Raw genomic sequence first — 18,871 nt, 5'->3', positions numbered from 1 at the left:
TTCAGCTATGGGCTCCTGTGTGGGCTTGCCCTGTAGAATCAAGGCTGCTTAAATGGCCCAAGGTAAATGTGCAAGGGCACTTGTGTGCCTGGGTGTGGCACGGGGGTGAGGCTCAACCCAAATTCACCACCACCATCATGAATATTAAAAAACAAACACTACCTACCTTGCTGGCTACCACCAGCTGCACCATGCCGGTGGCTGAGCGAAGAATGGCCACAGCTTCCTCATGGGAGAGCCCGACCAGTAAGTGACCATTGATCACCAGCAGCTCATCTCCCAAGGACAGTCTGCCATCCCTGAGGAAACGGAGATGGGAAAAAACCCCTTGTCAAGACATCCTGGGCCTGAGGAGGGACATTTTCCTGGAGCTAGGGAGGGTCGTGAGAGGGAACAGTTAGAACCAGGGTAAGGAGGAAGCGGTGTCAACCAGAGACAGACTGAGATGGGACTGCTTTATCCTTTTATGTCCAGATTCCCACAAGAGGGGTGAAAGGCTCCTTGATTTCGGGTGGTGGCTTAACGATAAGCACGCTCAGCCAGGCGCAGTGGCTCACTCCTTTAATTCCAGCACTTTGGGAAGCCGAGGTGAGAGGACTTCCTGAACCCATGGGTTCGAGACCAGCCTAGGCAACTTGGTGAGACCTCATCTCTACAATAAATAAAAAAATTAGCCAGGCATGGTGACAGCTGCCTGTAGTTCCAGCTACTTGGAAGGCTGAGGTGGAAGGATCACCTGAGCCCAGCAGGTCGAGGCTGTGCTGGTTGTGAGCATGCCACTGCACTCCAGCCTGGGCCATAGTGTGAGACTCCAACTCAAAAAAATCAAACAATGCCGGGCCCGGTGGCTCAGCCTGTAATCCCGTGCCTTTGGGAGGCTGAGGTGAGTGAATTTCCTGAGCCCGCGGGTTCAAGACCCGCCTGGGCGTGAGACCTCATCTCTACAATAAATAAAAAATATCAGCCGGGCGTGGTAGCGCGCGCCTGTAGTTCCAGCTAGTTGGAAGGCTGAGGCGGAAGGATCGCCGGAGCCCAGCAGGTTGAGGCTGCGGTGGCCGGGAGCGGCCACTGCACTCCAGTCTGGGCGACAGAGTGAGACTCCAACTCAAAAAAATAAATAAAATAAAACAACAACAACAACAACAACAACATCAAAACGATAAGCACACGCTCTCTTTTTTTTGAATTGGGCATCTTGCTCTGTCACTCAGGCTGAAGTGCAGTGGCACAGATCAGGATTCACTGCAGCCTTGACCTCTTGGGGTCCAGGTGATCCTTGTATCTCAGTCTCCTGAATTCCTGGGACTACATGCACATGTCATCACACCCAGTCTATTAAAAAAAAATTTTTTTTTTTTTTTGGAGAGATAAGGTCTCACTATGTTGCCTGGGTTAGTCTCAAACTCCTGGATTCAAGTGATCCTCCCACCTCAGCCTCCCAAAGTGCTGGGATTATAGGTGTGAGCCACCATGCCTGGCCAGCATATTCCTAAGTCAATGAAATGCCATTCAAGTGAAGATGGTGATAAAGGAACCAAGACCCCAAGGTTTTAAGAGAGTCAAAGTCATTCTTTTCTTAATCCTGCGACCCTGTCCATCAGCTGAGCCACTGACCTAAGCTCAAAGAGAGCAAATGTGTCCTAGGCCCATGTGCAATCCTTTCCTAATCTGTTGTCCTCCTCTTTTTCCAGGTGACATGACTCTGACCAGAGTCCTCTGGTGTACCTGTGCTTCATACTACACTGCATCTCTCTCTCTCTTTTTTTTTTTTTTGAGTTGGAATCTCACTCTGTCATCCAGACTGGAGTGCAGTGGCCGGGCTCTGGTGATCCTTCCGCCTCAGCCTTCCAAGTAGCTGGAACTATAGGCGTGCGCTACCACGCTCGCCTAATTTTTGATTTATTGTAGAGATGAGGTCTCGCCAAGTTTCCCAGGCGGGTCTCGAACCCGCGGGCTCAGGCAATCCACTCACCCCAGCCTCCCAAAGGCGCGGGATTACAGGCTGAGCCGCTGAGCCAACGAGCCCGGCTTGCATATCTCTTATATACCCCAGCAGAGTTACAGGACCTTGAGGATACAGTCTCTTAAGCGCTTTTTTCATTCTTGGTTCCCTACAGCCAAGCTTCATAAGGAGAAGAATGAATTTTAAAAAGAACAAATAAACTGCCTAATTTGCTATTGTTGCAAGTATCAGATCTGGGCTGCAAACATGGGTATATGGGCTGGATGTGGTGGTACATGCCTGTAATCCCAGCACTTTGGGAGGATGAGGTAGGAGGATCCCTTGAGCCCAGGAGTTCGAGACCAGCCTGGGCAACATAACAAGACCCCATCTCCACAAAAAATTTAAAAAAAAATTAGGTTTGCTGTTGTGCCTGTAATCCCAGCTACTCAGAAGGCTGAGATGGGAGGATTGCTTGAGCCAAGAAGTTTGAGGCTACAGTGAGCCATGATTGTGCCACTGCATTCCAACTTGGGCAACAGAGTAAGACCCTGTTTCAAAAAAAAAAAAGGAAGGGAAGGAGGGAGGGAAGAAGCATGAGTACACGAACACTTTTTGTTTCTTTATTTCCTTTAAATTAAATTATGGCGAACTCTGAGCTTCCTTCCACTGGACTGGCTTTCACCGGGACTGCCTCCTCTAGGGTGGGTCAAGGATCTGGGTGGTGCACCGTGCCAGAGCACTGAGCAGACCCCTTCACAGGTCTGTGGGTTCCAACAGAGGCTCCCATGGTCTGGTCTTCTCATAGTCCCAAAGGAGCCAGCAATGGATGAGTATTGGGTAGGAAATCTGGTGACATAGAGAGACCCTGAGTCTAGAGTTCTACCATACCATCTACAGGTACCACAGCAGCACCCAGGATACTGCTGTAAACCCCATGCATGTTCCCTACACTCCCAGTCTCACCCAACTCAGTTTTTCTCCAAACTGTAGACCCTCTTCCCTTTCTTCCTTTCTTTTCTTTTCTTTTTTTTTGAACTGGAGTCTCACTCTGTTGCCCAGGCTAGAAAGCAGTGGCATGCTCACAGCCACAGCAGCCTCCATCTGCTGGCTTCAGGTGATCCTTCTGCTTCAGCCTTCCAAGTAGCTGGAACTACAGGCATGTGCCACCATGCCCAGATAATTTTTTAATTTATTGTAGAGACAAGGTTTTGACATGTTGCCCAGACTGGTCTCGAACCCATGGGCTCAGGCAATCCTCTAGCCCCTTACTTTCTTACGATGAATCAACCAACTTCTCTCATCCCATCGTTACCTCTTGCTTCCTGCCTTCAACAGCTTTTCAGGCTCTTGCTTTCTATCTCCTTCCTCTAGGGCTGCATCATTATTTTTTCTATGAATTTAGGCTTTAACAGAAGACAGGAGGCACCAGAGACTTGTGACAGCTTCTGTTTCTGTCCTCCAAAAGTCCCCGAGGCAGAGAAATGCTAAGGGTTCCTCTGGTTGCTTGGAATGGTAAGAGACGGGGAAACCACAGAGAAGAAGCAAACTGGAATCTCAGGGAGGTACGTGGGTGGGCCAGTCAGGAGATACTTCTTACTGGAGGGGAGGAATTCCGGAATAAGGAATTCAGTGGTTCAGAGCAGCGTCCTGGGCTTACAAATCCACAACACTGTCAAGACTATGCCCATCTATCCCTTTTCTCTTTTTCACTTCTCTCACCTCCTATTATTAACTAGAACACCCTACTTGTGAATCACACACCCCAGAGGCTGAAAGAGATGCACATGCAACTCTAGGCTAAGAAGGAAAAGAAAATGATGAGACCCACTAGAAATGGCTAAGATGGAAAATAGATAAGAACAGTTCTACGTAAGCTGATCTCTGGGCACAGGAATTTCCTAATTGCCAACTTGGCAAAGGCAGACTAGACCCTAAGACCTGTAATTAATGGGGAAATGGCTACCTGATGGGAATTCTGTAAAGCATGAATCATTTGGGAAGTTTAATAATGCTCTTACCAGTAAAAACCACCTTAATCCTTCAGTAATTACTGCTGCCCAGATAACTGACAACTGCAGGTATTCTTATCTCTACTTTAGTTATTAGCATCCCATTCTCTAATAAGAGAACTGATAAGCATAAAAGACATTGCAAGTTTCAGCCCTGGTCCTCCTCTTAGTTTTCTATTCTTCAGACTAACTACCTCTAGCTTCTCCAATTACACCTTATGTTATATCCTTTTGAGTCTCTTCTCAATCTTGGCAGCACTGCTCTGGTTTGCCATATTCCCTTTAGAATCAGGGTACCTGGACTGAACACCAAATTCCAGAATAGATAAAAGGTGATCACTTCTCTCATCAGTGAAACTCTCCCTTTACAAACCTACTGTACATGTGTGGGCATGCAACATATGTACACGCTCCACTGTGGATTGTATGTGTGGGCATACCGCATATGTATATGCTCTACAGTGCACTATATATGTGTGGGCGTGCAACATACATACACGCTCCACCGTGCCCCGCAAATGGTAGACACCCTTTGTACATGGAAGCAATTAGCTAGCAGGGCAAGAGCATGCCTGACATTTTGGTATAGCTAACATCCTTCATACTCAAAGGACTTTTTTTTTTTGCACATGCTCTAACTAAACACTGTTCTTCTTCCTACTTCAGATCATTGTTCAGATTAAAAAAGAAGTTTTGACATATGAATTGTTTTCAGACAAGGAGAAAAATTCACATTTACTTTCTTTCTCTTCCACATCTGCATGACAGAGACACGTGTATCCAAGTGTGCGTGAAATCCTCATAGACCTGACAAGTGAAGCCCCAGCGCATGAACTGTGGTCATATTTAATACCCATCACTTTCCCAAGTCATTAGTCAAGTCTTATGAGAGTTAGGATGTCAGGAATACGGTTTCTGTTCAGGAGTCTCACAATAAGTAACCTCTTATTGCCTTAGTATCAGCATTCCCAAAGTTAAGATATGTAACATTCATTTGAAACTAGAACTGGACTAGAAAGAGATCTAATCTCTCCTTCACGATTTGGAAGATCCTGCAGTATCTTCTGCAATTAACCACTTCCTGTGCTCAGAGTTGTGTGTAATTAGAACTGCTCTTGCCTGGTTTCCTCCTGTGTTTCAGCATAATCTTTACAGACTGTAATTATGGGGCTTTGCCCAAGTGGGAGAGTACTAGCACCCAGAAAAAGGGAAGGGGAAGGATAGGAGGCAGAGAAACGGGGGAGAGTTATCTAGTCACCTGTGAGCGGCACCTCCTTCCTTCACTTGAGTGACAACGATAGCGTGAGGTGAGCGCTTTGATCCTCGGCCTCCACTAACCTGAATTCCCAGCCCATCCGATTCTTTGAGCAGCTCCATCTTCCATATCCGGCCAGCTTCCTCCTTAGAAGAAAAAGCGAGCACACCGTGAAGGATGTTGACAGACACATGGCATTGACAAAGGAGAGCGGAGCTGTCACATCCGGGCAAATATCCATCACTTGTCAGCAGACAAAATGGATCATAATGGAAGGATAAAATGCTGTGCACTGGACCAAAGTCTCTGGCTAGCAGTGCTGTCCAATGGCACTTGCTGTGATCACAGACATGTTCGACACCTGTGACATCCAATATGGAGCCACCTGCCACAGGTGGCTGTTGAGTGCTTGAAATTTGGCTAGTGGCAACTGAGGAACCCAGTTTTTAATTTTATCGAATTTTGATTAAGTTTAAATAGCCACCTGTGGTAAATGACTATGATATTGGGCAGCACAGCAAATGTGATCATCGGATTTCCTGACTAGGACCCTGTTAAGTGAAGCTGCTTCTACCTGAAAACCAGAGGCCACTGTGTGTGTAAATACAGGCTATGCCTGGGTTCCTTTAACTTTTGCACATCTACTAATTAGTACAGGAACACAGAGCTCAGGTCTTGGTGCTAGGAAACTTCAGTTTGTTCGAGCCCCACTCTGCCATGTAAAACTTATCGATGTCACCTAATACCTAAAAAATTCTCAGTTTCCTTGTCTCTAAAGTGGGAATAATTATTAATTCTTCCTGGTTTGTTGTTATGATTAAATGAGATATTTGTGAAAACAGGTAGCAGTACAATACCTGATAACAAATAATAAGTATTGACAGTAACCATATCTTACTTATTATACCCATATATGCATATGTTATGTTAAAAACATATTGAATTGAACATCAAACTTCCTTAAGCCTATAAATGAGATCTTTGGTAGGAAAAACCAAAACAGAAAATTAATTGATGAATCTGACAATGACTGCTACAGACATTGGTCTTTATATTCTTTAAATAAATTTAAAAATGCTTCAAGACTTATTTAAAAAAAATCTATCCTAATAAAAAAAAGAACACATGTCTTTAAAGCCATCTGATTGCTGGTAACCTTTCTCTTTTGGTTCATCTTCCATTTGTCTCCTTATTTTACTTCAAGGACACAAACATATGCTCACTGCAAAATTATTGACCTCCTTCAGATACTTAACTGTTCAGAGAAATAAAAGCAAAAACTTCCAATGTGATTTATTTGGGGGTATTACTATAGGCTCACCCCTGTAGTTCTTTTCAGCTCTAGATATATGGGCATGAGTCACAATACATTCCTCAACATATAATACAAAAGCCATCTGCTTTTAACAACCACCACGAAAGTCCAACGGAACCATTAAGGTTCAATACAGACGAAGTCATCATCCCTCTAGAAATAGGCAACCTGCCCATTCCAGCTGCTAGCAAAGGAGAAAGAATGTGAAGCATTTCGGAAATCTGAAATACACACTGTCAGAAACTAAAATGAAACTTTATGCAATAGTAAAAAAACCAGATGCTGAAAGTCACTGATGTGCAGCAATAGGAATGTCTGGGGAAATTATTACCAGAGACCTGTTGGGTCCTACACTTTTTCTGGTACAGCACTGCTCGGTGGGGCTTCATTTATTCAGCAACATGCAGTGGTGCCAACTGTTTCTCCATTCGCTGACCACAGACAAATGAAGCCTGTCTGGCCAAATGTAACTTCAGAAGTCATTGGCTTACCACAGTAGTTCACGAACTTGTCAACAATCCCTATTTCATCCAATCATCTCACTTTGGACGCCACGGTTTTTGGTTTGTTGCCTCTGACCTCTGGAACACCTTTCTCCTCCCCATTCAGAAGCATCCTCCCTGGCCTTCAAAGTCTCTCATTGCTCCACTACTTCCAGAAAGTCATCCTTGGGAATCAGTGCAACCGCCAAGATGGGCAACTTTCAACACTTCCAATACATGAGACTCTACAGCCGAGCAGATGCCACCATGAAGAACAAATTCAGGGACTGCTGACTGGATACTGTCCTGGCTTGCTGGGCCTCCCATGCTACCATATGGGACAGCCCTGTGGCTGCCTCCCTGAATCTCACAGCCAGCTGAGGCCAGGACAGTGGCTTGTTTTTTTCTATGGAAGATATACCGTGGCTTCTGGGGTTTAGAAGATGAGGGACAGCGTTCTTCTCTCCCCCAGTATAGAAAAAGTTGTGGATCTCTTTCCCAAGAGAAACAGGGACCATCATTAGAGTCCAGAAATTAGAAAATCCATTTGGATTTAACACAAATTGATAAAATCTTACCCACCAAATTAACTGGTGACACCATCATACTTTCTCCCCTTTACTCTCCTCTTTTGTTAAACAGAACATGAAAGTATGGTTAGCAGAGAGTATGACAGTACTGGATTAATTCCTTTCTTATTTTAAAAATGCTTTTAGAAGTAGGACTTGTGACAAGAAACCGGCAAAGCTATGATCACAGGGATAGAATAGTGACCTCAATACATACTCTCACAGAAGAAGAATGAAAGACAATTTTCATCAAGAGCATATATGTCCCACTCTACATACCTTCCCCCTATCCAGTACACACACACACATTAATTAAAAACAAACAAAAACACAAAACAGGTATCCAATAAAAACGGCATCAGAAGTTAGAAATACCGAATCTATAATATAGCCCTCAACACCATCAGTCAACAAACAGATTTTCTTTTTCACTTTTATCCAGTAACATGATTTCACAATTGAAAGTAGGAATGATAAGGGGGACGTGTTCAAAGAAATGAATGCAAGTTCCTTACTTTGGAATTTCTGACCATTTAATGAAGGAGTTCAGAGGATTATAAAGGAAGACATGAGTAGCAAGAGGCAAATGTGATCAGTCTTAATTGTACAACTGTCAGTATTAAATTTAGTTGCCTCTAGCAAAAGCAATGCTCAGTAAAAAATAAAATCAGTGTCTGATGCTTAGAAGGCTAAAGCTGGTAGTGGTCTCAAACCAAAGGCCAACTTAAATATAGCGCGCGCTCTCTCTCTCTCTCTCTCTCTATATATATATATATATGTTTATTTATTATTATTATTTTTTGAGTTGGAGTTTCATTCTGTTGCCCAGTGCAGTGGCACACTCACCGCCCCCCCAGTGTTAACCTGCTATGCTCTGGCGATCCTTCCGCCTCAGTCTTCCAAGTAACCAGAACTACAGGTGTGCGCTACCACGCCTGGCTAATTTTTTTTCTTTTAATTGTAGAGATGAGGTCTTGCCAAGTTACCTGGGCTGGTCTCGAATCTGCAGGCTCAGGCAATCCACTTGCCTCAGACTCTCAAAGTGCTGAGAATATAGGCTGAGTCACTGAGCCTGGCCTAAATATAATAATATTAAGGATATCTCCAACTGTCTCCTTATAATTCCACTTGGACATCTAATACATACTTCAGCACAGTTAAAATTGGACTCTTCCCTGCTCCCATGTCTGGCTTTCCCATCTCAGTGGGAACAGCACTGTCATCTACTCAAGCCAAAGTTGATACACAAGCAACAGCCCATGCGTTACCTTTGATTCTTCCAATTTCACCTCCCACATCTGAACTATGAGCAAGATCTGTAGACTCAACTCCAAAATAGATCCCACTTATATCAACTTCTGCTCATCTGCCCTCTATTCCACCCTTGTCTAGGTCACCAGCATCTTTAGCTTGGGTGACCACAACAGCTTCCAATCTGGCCTCCCGTCTTATTTCTTACCTCCTATAATCCATTATTCTTCACTGAACATACAGGGTGAGTGTTTAAGAACACTGTAATGATGCATTCAGTTTAAGCCCTCCAACAGCTCCCCATTGGACTGAGAATAAAGTCCAAGCTCCGTGATGGCACACATGAATCTCTGTAATCCAGCCTTGCCCACACCAGCAGAATCTCCTAGTGCTTGGCCTCTTTGCTCCCGGAACAATCTATCATGCCTGTCTGAGGGCAGCTGCCTTTGCTGGATCTTTCCTGGGAATATTCTATCCCCAGACTTTACAGGGCTGCCCTTTCCTGACACTCAGTCCTCAGCTCAAACATTGCCTCTTTCCCAAGGTCTTTCTCCCCTGACACCCAATATTAACCAGCTCCTCACCCGTGACACTGCCCAGCTAGCTTTCACGTCACCGTTTTATTTCATTTATAGTACTTGTCACCATCTAACACTGTGATTTGCTTATTGTGATTTGCTTAATTATATTTTATTGTGATTTGCTTTATTACTGATTTCCTTAATTATTGTATTTTGCTTGATTAGTGTTTGTGGTCCCTTATAAGCCATAAATGCCAGGGGACAGGAACCTTGTCTATCTCGTTTACCAACCTGTCTACTAGCAACATGAACAGTGCCTAGCACACAATAACGGTATCCCATAAATATCCCTGAATTAACAAACGCAGGATGTTTATCCCCTGATCTTATGGTCCTTTGACAGTCATTGAGACTGATGTTAAGAGGTTCACCCAGATGGGAGACCTGCGAGGCTGCCAATCTTCAACGTGTGAACTCCGTTCCAGTGGTAGAGACTGGGTTCTGAAACCAACCCTGTCTAGACAGATGGTTTGGGCATTCATTTCCTTTTACATTGGTTTAAAGGGCAAAGAAATTTTGTCAGCCTATTGAGAAACAGCCAAACCATGAAAAATGGGATGCTATGGACTTCTGTACTAATGTTGTCGGAGTGTTCTCCGTTCCTATAAACTGTCAATTACTGTGTGAGTTCACACATGCATCTCTTCACTGAAGCCAACAAAGGGGATTTATTTACCAAAACAGGAGCGGTACATTAAAGGGAGCTGTCTCACAGCATTTAAATGACCTCATTTCTGCTGGAACCAAAAATAAAACTACAACAGCATCTTTGCCCCAAATGTGAGAAGATACACAATCCAACTAGAATTTCACAGCAGTAAACGCTCTCTGGCTCTAGTTTTAAGCCTTTTCTGAGACTGTTTGCTTATCCCTTCTTAAATAGAATGATCAATACAAAAATGAATCATAACATCAGAGTTGAAAGTCCCTTCGTCATCAGCGAAACATTGTTTATAGCTGAGAAAACAGAAGCCGAGAGAAAGGCCGCAGCAGTCTGAAGGTTGCAGGGCTGGAACCTCGTGTCCCAACTCACAGGCTTGGTGCTCTTGGGTTTCTTCATTTATTAATATTTATTAATATCTACGAACATCTACAGGTGTAGGACACTTAGCTAGGACTGATGACAGAAAGACAAAAAAGTTCCCGTTTTTAAAGTTAACTGAGGCCATGACAAGTCAAATGGTAGTTGAAATACGAGAGGTTTGGGTATCAGTGAAGACAAGCAGGGGGTCCTGCAGGACCCCAGAGAGGAGATATCTAACAAAGGAGCAGTGGCAGAAATGTCACATAGGCCTCCCAGAGGAGAGTGTCTTGGTGCTTAGTCCCCTAGGAGAGGTCGAAGCTAAGCTATGCAGGAGAGGGGAGAAGAAACTGGGGAATGAGAGTAGCTTCTGTGGAGGCTCAGAGGCAAGAGTGAACATGGCCTTTGAGAAAATCTGCAGAGGATTCAACCCAAATCAGAGAGGAAGCAAGCAGTGAGAACCTGGATCTCTTAGGTAGCATCCTGGACCTCTTGGGTAGCATCCAGACGAGAGCTGGTTACCAGAAAGACCAAGCTATGAGAAGCCTGGAAACTTCATTCCCATCCCTATCCTCCAAGGATGGAAGTAGCTGGAGTTTGAATGAACATCCCACGAGGCCTGCAGGATAAAACCATCATCCAGCCTGTGGATGCATTCCCATGCAAGTAGGGTGACACATTCCCCAACTCCTTGGGGATAGAAGCTCTTGTGCTAGGTACCCTTCTGGGCCTCGTACCTCTTCATCTGGCTGTTCATTTGTATTCTTTATTATATAATAAACGGCAAAGTTAAAAATGAAAAGCAGTTAGAGACCGAGGCAAAAAGTTATGCAAGGATCAGATCATCAATGGCCTTGAATGATACGCCAAGGTGTAAAGGTATTACTCTGAAGGCAGAGTGGACCCACGGAAAGGGTTTAAGCTACAGTGTGTGTGTGTGTGTGTGTGCGCGCGCATGAGCATGGTATGCATGTATGTGTGCGTGAGTGATGAGATTTGCTTTTAGAAATGTCCCTTAGGTTGCAGCAGGGACAGGGGATGAATGGGGTGGGAGTGAGGGCAGTTAGACAGGTAGGGAAGTACTATGTCAGCCTGACTCTAACCTGCAGTTGTGGGAGTGGGGAAGGGAGAGGTGGATGGAGCCTTAAGACCTCAAAGGGAGCTAGAGGTGACAGGACTTGGTGATCGACTAGATGTGGTGTAAGGGAGAGGACTGTGTGTCAGTTGACTCCAGGATGAGTCAAACTGTCCCAGCGTGCCCAGGATGGAGGATTTTCAGTGAGAAATCAGTGGAAGTCCTGGACAAACCAAAATGGTTGGACATTCCAGGTAAATCTCATGAAACTCCTGGCTTGGGTAGCTTTATGGATGGTGAGACCTGGAACACTGGAGTAGGTTTGGTGGTACACTGAGTTTTTTAGGCATGATATTAAATATCCAAGATGGAGACATCCTGCAGGCAGTTAGTATTAAGCTCAGGGGCTCAAGAGAGAGGTGAAGGCTCAGGCATGGTCTTAGGAGATGTTACCACGCAGGATAATGTAAGTTCACCCAGTAACCATGGGAGCTTGTTAGAGGAGGATTGTCCTCATGCTGCCTCTCATTGATGCAAACACCAGGGGCCACCTGTGAGATTTCCTGCGTGTGTTCGCCTTCTGAGTGTTCCATTCTTCCCTGCAGATTCAGATCTGGGGCAGTCTTCATTAGGTCTGTGATGAACCACTTACGGAAAAGGCATAGGGAAAAGGTCTGGTACTGTAAGGGTAGATTATGGTTACTAGGGTAACCACAAATGTACCCACAGAAATACCTTCATCAGTTGTGAATGCACTCACCCACCTGGCCAATAGTAGGACTTTTTTTTTTCCCTTTATTATGCGACTACATTTGGTTGTATTCATTTTCAACACGCAGCATTACAAAAATACATATAATATCTATGCAGACTTGCAAAAATTGTCATCTTGGGTGAGTAAAGATCTTTCCTAGAAAGGTAATGAGGAATTCTAAACTCATGTCTAAAATAGTTTTTCTATGTCCTGGGAAAGTCTTATGTTTTAGAGGATGAATCCAACTTTTGCATTTTAAAAAATTAAGCTGCTTGTATACGTATCAGTCTATGCTAATATTCTATAGAAATATATGATTTTTTGAAAGAAAAATTTGTTAAAAGTAGGCATGTTTCTTATTGCTCTGTTAAGAGAGAACAGAATAGAAAAAACAGATTGAGGATTTATTTTAATGTATATATTTTCTTAAAATAATAGTCTATGAAAAAGAAGTACCCGACAAACAAAATGATCTGAATGATCATTATAAGCTTTTCCTGAAATTTATGAAGTCTTTGCAGATATATTAAATCATTAATAAAGCAGAAACGGAACAACACTGACATGTTTAATCTCTCATTATTCAAATGGAATGGAATTTTCCCCCCCAAAGGCTTAAGAGGTAAATAGCTAATTTCTGTTTTTCTGGAAATTCCATTTTAGCATAACCTTGGTCTCAACTATCCTGGAGTAAAAATAAAAACCCACTCTAGCCCAAGGATCTAAGCAACCTTGTATGAAGGTCAGTTAGTTCCAATGTGTGTGCCACCAGGATGTGAAGAAAACTGTGAAGCTACTTTTAGTCCACTCTATCAATCCTGGGCAAATGTATGTCATAAATACAATTTTGTGGCTAACAAGGGTGCTAAAATATTCGTGCCTGAGATGTCTAGTCCATTCTGACCTATTAAGACAAAAAGTATGACCCAGGGCCAGTAATCAGAATATGGATTATAAATGGTTACCAAAAAATGGCAAGTCTCCTCTTTCTATCGGCATGTGGCTTTTAAAAAAATGCCCCAAAGGCAGTAAATCATAGTTTCTCACTTTTTCATTTATGTTTTATGGACATTTGACCTGGAGAACAAAGCACAAAGGAATTCTGATATGTGTAAGTCTTCAGATAGACTAATCTAGAAATTCAATTTAAGTTAAGGGAATTTATTATTAATTGAACTTAATTATTACTTTTAATTAAGATGAGTAGAGGATGGTACTTTCTTTAAAACAATTTTTTTTTAATCTTTCAAATTATTCCCACTGTGTCTAGGTCAAATGAAGACCTGTTCTTTGGACTGTATGTAAGATTCAACCTCTCTTGGTGCTTTTACAATTTGGAAAGACAATATATTCTCTACTTTTTTCTTTTTCAACCTTAGTTTTTCTGTATATTTACAATATAATCATTAGGGAAGAAATCATAGTAAGATATTTGTCTCTGATAAGGAACATATTATAATACTTTTATTGCCCTTAATTTGGAGGGGCATCCATTATTATAATCTTTTTGTCCTTAATCCTCTTTGTGGGGGTCCCATACATTTAGTAGAAAATCATTGATAGAGACATTTTCATTTCTCATTTGCTTACACATTACACATTATTTACAAATAATGCCTTCCATGTGTAAGGCTTCTAAGGCTTTATGAAGATCACTCAGCTCTGCAAATGAAGAAACATGATCCCTTGAGAGAGGGGGTTACTTTAATTCTTTTCAACCCATTGTATGGATTGGCTACAATTGCAGAAATATGCTTGAAATAGCCTTACTGAGAATGACATTCACTCCTAGAGGACCATTTCTCAGCGTGCAAAGCCAAACAAGATATTTCCATGCCCATTTTCCATCTTTTCAACTTTCTCTTTCATCCCTAGAACATGTCAACTGAGTCCAAGAAGAATCCAAACTGTACTATCTAGGTCCTAACTTGAGTGCTTAATTTGGAGCTCATCAGAATATTCGCTAAGAGGATTCTTAGAATGAACACATTTACCCTAGAGAAATGTAACTCTCCCAGGAGAGAATACTGGTTATAATGGGAAATATCATTTGAGGCTACAAGCTCACCCATCACTACTCAGAATATACCAAAAGACAAAGCAGATATGGTAAGACCAACCTTGACCATCACAGCTGGATATTACAATATCAGAGATTTCTGTAACTCTTCCAAATGCCCCTGGAATTCACCCACACAATAACATGGTCCCATGAAAATGTCACTGATTTTGAACTGTTATAAATAAAAGCAAATGCCTCCATGTGTGTTGAATTCCCTTCCTGTGGAATACTGAGGCTAGGATGTTTGTGCTGTGAACTGCCATCAGGAATTCTTGGCCTTAACATAGCAATTCCACTGGTGACAGTAGTGATAAATAATTATGCATCTAAGTCCTTGATCTGGGACTCACGTGACTCAAATATTGTCACAGAAGGCTTGAATTTTCCACTTAGGATCACTTGACCAGCTCTTTATTTAAGTAGGATAAAATGACTGGAGTATTTTTTGTTGTTATTTTCTGATCATTTATCTTAATGAATTTGTTGGCTTCTCAATTGCAAGGTCATCTTAGATATATTTTTTAAAACCTTAAAAGCAACCTTAAACAATATTTCTTTAAACTTTCAGGTTCCACCATGAAACCAAACCTTACCCGTGCCAGGCAGTCACTCGACTGGAAGTCTGTCTTCCCAGCTTTTGAGAAGCGGCGTTTGTCATTATTTGTGGTCAGAGGAGCATCTGTCTTTGGAAGTCTGTGCTCTGTCCCTCTGTCCACTTCTGACTTCTCTAGATGGGGTCCAGCCACCTCCTTGAGAGAATCTAGGCCATTTTCTAGCTGAAAGCCTGGCCCATTTCCAAGCTCAGGGTCAGTGCCATTCTCTGGCTCAGCACTGGGGTCACTGGCCACCTCACAGCCAGTGCTGCCCTTGGATTCTTCGGTGGCCTTGTTGGCAGGAGGCTTGGAGATGACCCCAAACTTTCTGGTTCTTTTCCCCTTTTTTGCAGTTCGGTCACCCAACTCCAAAGTAGGTGTTTCTCCTGGTTCAGAGCTGTTGCTACTGTTACCATTATAAGTAGAAGGAGATTTGCGCTTAAAGCGACGCAGCATGATCAGGTAGATGAAGCCGCCATTCCAGCACTGCTCAGCCAGGTAACTGTAACAGACAGAGAGTGACTGGTTAGAACCTCACACACCCTTCCAGACTGGCACAGTGGATGGAGGCGTTCAAGGGCCCACGGGACCCAGGGGACTAAGAGCACCATCGATGGACTGAGGAATTAAGCTTCCTAAGAGGCCCAAATCAATTCATTCTTTTCACCTGCACCATTACTGATGCTAAAAATAACACCCAAACTCCCTAAACAAAAACCCTATGAACTCGAAATTACTAATTGAATGGTTGGGCTCGATGGCTCAGTGTGTAATCTCAGCACTTTGGGAGGCCGAGGCGAGTGGATTGCTTGAGCCCACGGGTTTGAGACCCACCCGGGCAATTTGCCGAGACCTCATCTCTGCAATAAATGAAAAACTTAGCCGGGTGTGGTAGTGCACGCCTATAGTTCCAGCTACTTAGAAGGCTGAGGCAGAAGCAGGTCGATGCTGGGGTGGCCTTGAGTATGCCACTGCACTCCAGGCTGGGCAACAGAGTGAGACTCCAACTCAAAAAAAAAAAAAAAAGAAATGACTAATTTAAGTACTATAAGATTAGGAGTTTGAGGATTTTTCTAGGAACAGAGCTAATGCTAACATATCATTCAAAAATAAAATTATTTTCTAATCCTTCAACAATTTCTTGCATCAGAATTGCTGGACTCAGCTGGGCGTGGTGGCTCACACTTGCAATCCTAGCACTTTAGGAGGCTGAAGTGAGAGGATTGCTTGAGGCCAGGAGTTTGAGACCAAGCTAAGCAACTTAGCAAGATCTCACTTTTACCAAACAAACAAACAAAAAAAAGGTAGCTGAGCATAGCAGCATGCACCTTTGGTCCCATCTACTCAGGAGGCTGAGGTGGAAGGATCACCTGAGCCCAGGAGGTCAAGGCTGTGGTGAGTCAGGATGAAACCACTGCACTCCAGCCTGTGTGACAAAGTGAGACTCCAACTCAAAAAAATAAAATAAAATAAAATAAAATGTAACTGACTAAGTAGGCGCTGGCAACTGCATGCTGCATTGAATGAGTGTCAGGCTCACTTCTTGGTGATAGTCCTGGCTTTGGCTGTTCATAGCACATAGGGATTGCCCTTCCAGTCTGAGCATCACAGTAAGATGGGCACTGACAAAGTGGAACACACATAGACAAGGGGCGGCCAGGACCAAGGGTTGTTGGAAACTGTCAACCACGAACAGTTGGAGGAATAAGGTATGCCCAGCACAGAGAAGACCAGGGTCAGGGCCAGTGGCTTTTTCATACATTTGAGGGCTGGCAAGTATTTAGAAGCAGGAAAAAATAGCAAGGAGATCATGTAGGCTGAGCACGGTAACTCACCCTTATAATCCCAGCACTTTGGGAGGCCAAGGCAGGAGGGATTCTTGAGGCCAAGAGTTTCAGACCAGCCTGGGCAACAAAGCAAGACCCATCTCTACAGAAAATAAAAAAATCAGCCAGGAGTGGTGACATGCAGCTATAGTCCTAGCAAAATTAAAAAATAAAATAAATTTAAAAAAGTAAAAAAAATAAGGGGATTCTGCATGTGAAGCATGGCACATGATAATGGATCCAGAGTTTTTCTTTTTTGAGTTGGAGTCTGACTCTGTTGCCCAGACTGGAGTACAGTGACATACTCATGGCCATTGCAGCCTTGACCTGCTGGGTTCAGGTGATCCTTCTACCTCAGCCTTCCAAGTAGCTGGAACTACAGGCACATGCCACCTCACCTGGCTATTTTTTGTTTTATTGTAGAGATGAGGTCTCACCAAGTTGCCCAGGCTGGTCTTGAACCTGCAGGTTCAGGTAATCTTCTCACCTACACCTCCCAAAGTGTTAGGATTATAGGCGTAAGCCACCGTGCCCAGCATTTGGTTCCAGATCTTAAAGAATAACGTGAAAGGAGACCATCCAATGAAATGAGTAATAAGTGGCATTCAGGGCCAGATCATCAAAATGTAGCAAATAAAACACTTACTGAAAGTCAGGGAAACAGCCTGGGCAGGACCTTCTTCTACCCATGCTACCCAAGATCAAGAAGCACAACTCCCTGATGAATCCAGGGAAATGCCTTCGCCAACTGGGTATCTTGCCACATTCTACACATCGCTGGTTTCCAAGCAAAGGGCTTTGACAACAAAATCCTTCATAAATCCACAAATCAGACCCGTCTTGGGTCTTCATATGCCCACAGAGAGAAAGCCTGGGGCTACATGCAAAGCAGCCTCTATAGAAATGAGGACTGCAGGGAAATAGACATTAAGATGCCCTCCATGATCTTGACACCAGGGAAGCCAGACTTGAGCACTGGGGTAGTCACTATGTGGGAAGGATGCCAGGTCATAAAAGTCCTCTCATTTCCTAATGAGCTTTCACTTAGGTCATAGGCAAGGAAAAGGAGAAGGAGAGGTGACCAGCTATGTTTGAAATGCACTAAATTATGGCCCAAAGGCATTTATTCCCCCATTCCCCAATGGTCAGGTTAATATAATGACCGTGACTTTTCAACTAAAGAAGAGAATAATTCTGAATTTTTGCCATGGAGTAAAGTGGGCAAAAGAAAAGGGTACTCAAACATCAACAAAACTTAATAAAAATGGTTTTTGATCCTGGGCTATATACCATGATAGTGAATTTACATACACAAAAACAGGGACATAAAAGATGCCTACAGAGCCCAGGTTGTTCTGGAAAATAGAGAGGGATGAGGAGGCATGAAGACCATACAATGCGGTCTAGGAAATGGACATTAAACCTGGCTGTCAGTACAATTTTTCTACAATGTCTAGATTTCATTTCTTTATATTGTATATATTTTTTCCAAACTGGAAAAATTCATGTAAAGGTATATAGTCCTACGAATAGGTAGCCAAGCTGTAGGGTTGTCTTTGAGGAAACCACTGCTAATTACAGGTGGCTTATGCTTGTAATGCCAGCACTTTGGGAGGCCGAGGTGGGTGGATGGCTTAAGCCCAGGAGTCCAAAACCAGCCTGGCCAACATAGTACAATCTTGTCACTAAAAAAATTTTTTAAAAATTAGCTGAGTGTGGTGGCACACGCCTGCTGCTCCAGATAATCAGGAGGCTGAGGTAGAAGAATTGTCTAAGCCTGGGTGGTCAATGCTGCAATGAGCTATGATTGTCATGATCATGCCACTGCACTCCAGCTTGTGTGACAGAGTGAGACCCTGACAAAAACAACAACAAAATCCAGATGCTCAGATGTTATGGAAAACCCCACAGGATAGTAAAAACAGTACCAGACTGACACCCAAATCCACATTTTGGCTTTGGTCCAACCATGTAAAACAACAATTACACAAATTTCCATCAACTGATGAATGAATAAGCAAATTATGGTAGATCCATATAATAGGGTATTATTTGACAATTAAAAAGAAAGAATTGGGAAGCTGAGGTGAGTGGATTGCCTGAGCCCGCGGGTTCGAGACCCGCCTGGGCAGG

General features: G+C 43.3%; 1 protein-coding gene across 1 annotated transcript in view; it reads right to left on the bottom strand.

Moving 5' to 3' along the window:
- Positions 1 to 18,871, bottom strand: part of PDZD2 (PDZ domain containing 2) — a 124,248-nt gene that overhangs the window by 102,076 nt on the left and 3,301 nt on the right. Inside the window, exons 2-4 of the mRNA XM_008053306.1 lie at positions 14,913 to 15,414; positions 5,213 to 5,355; positions 167 to 299 (exon numbers count right to left, since the gene is read on the bottom strand). Of these exons, the coding sequence (XP_008051497.1) occupies positions 167 to 299; positions 5,213 to 5,355; positions 14,913 to 15,414 (778 nt within the window). The remainder of the gene's footprint in view (positions 1 to 166; positions 300 to 5,212; positions 5,356 to 14,912; positions 15,415 to 18,871) is intronic.

Source organism: Carlito syrichta, unplaced genomic scaffold (assembly GCF_000164805.1).
Source record: "Carlito syrichta isolate Samal-C Ts95f unplaced genomic scaffold, Tarsius_syrichta-2.0.1 Scaffold288045, whole genome shotgun sequence".
NCBI classification, from domain to species: domain Eukaryota; kingdom Metazoa; phylum Chordata; class Mammalia; order Primates; family Tarsiidae; genus Carlito; species Carlito syrichta.
The sequence above is the reverse complement of the archived record's forward strand: the minus strand, read 5'-3'. Positions and strand labels throughout refer to the sequence as shown.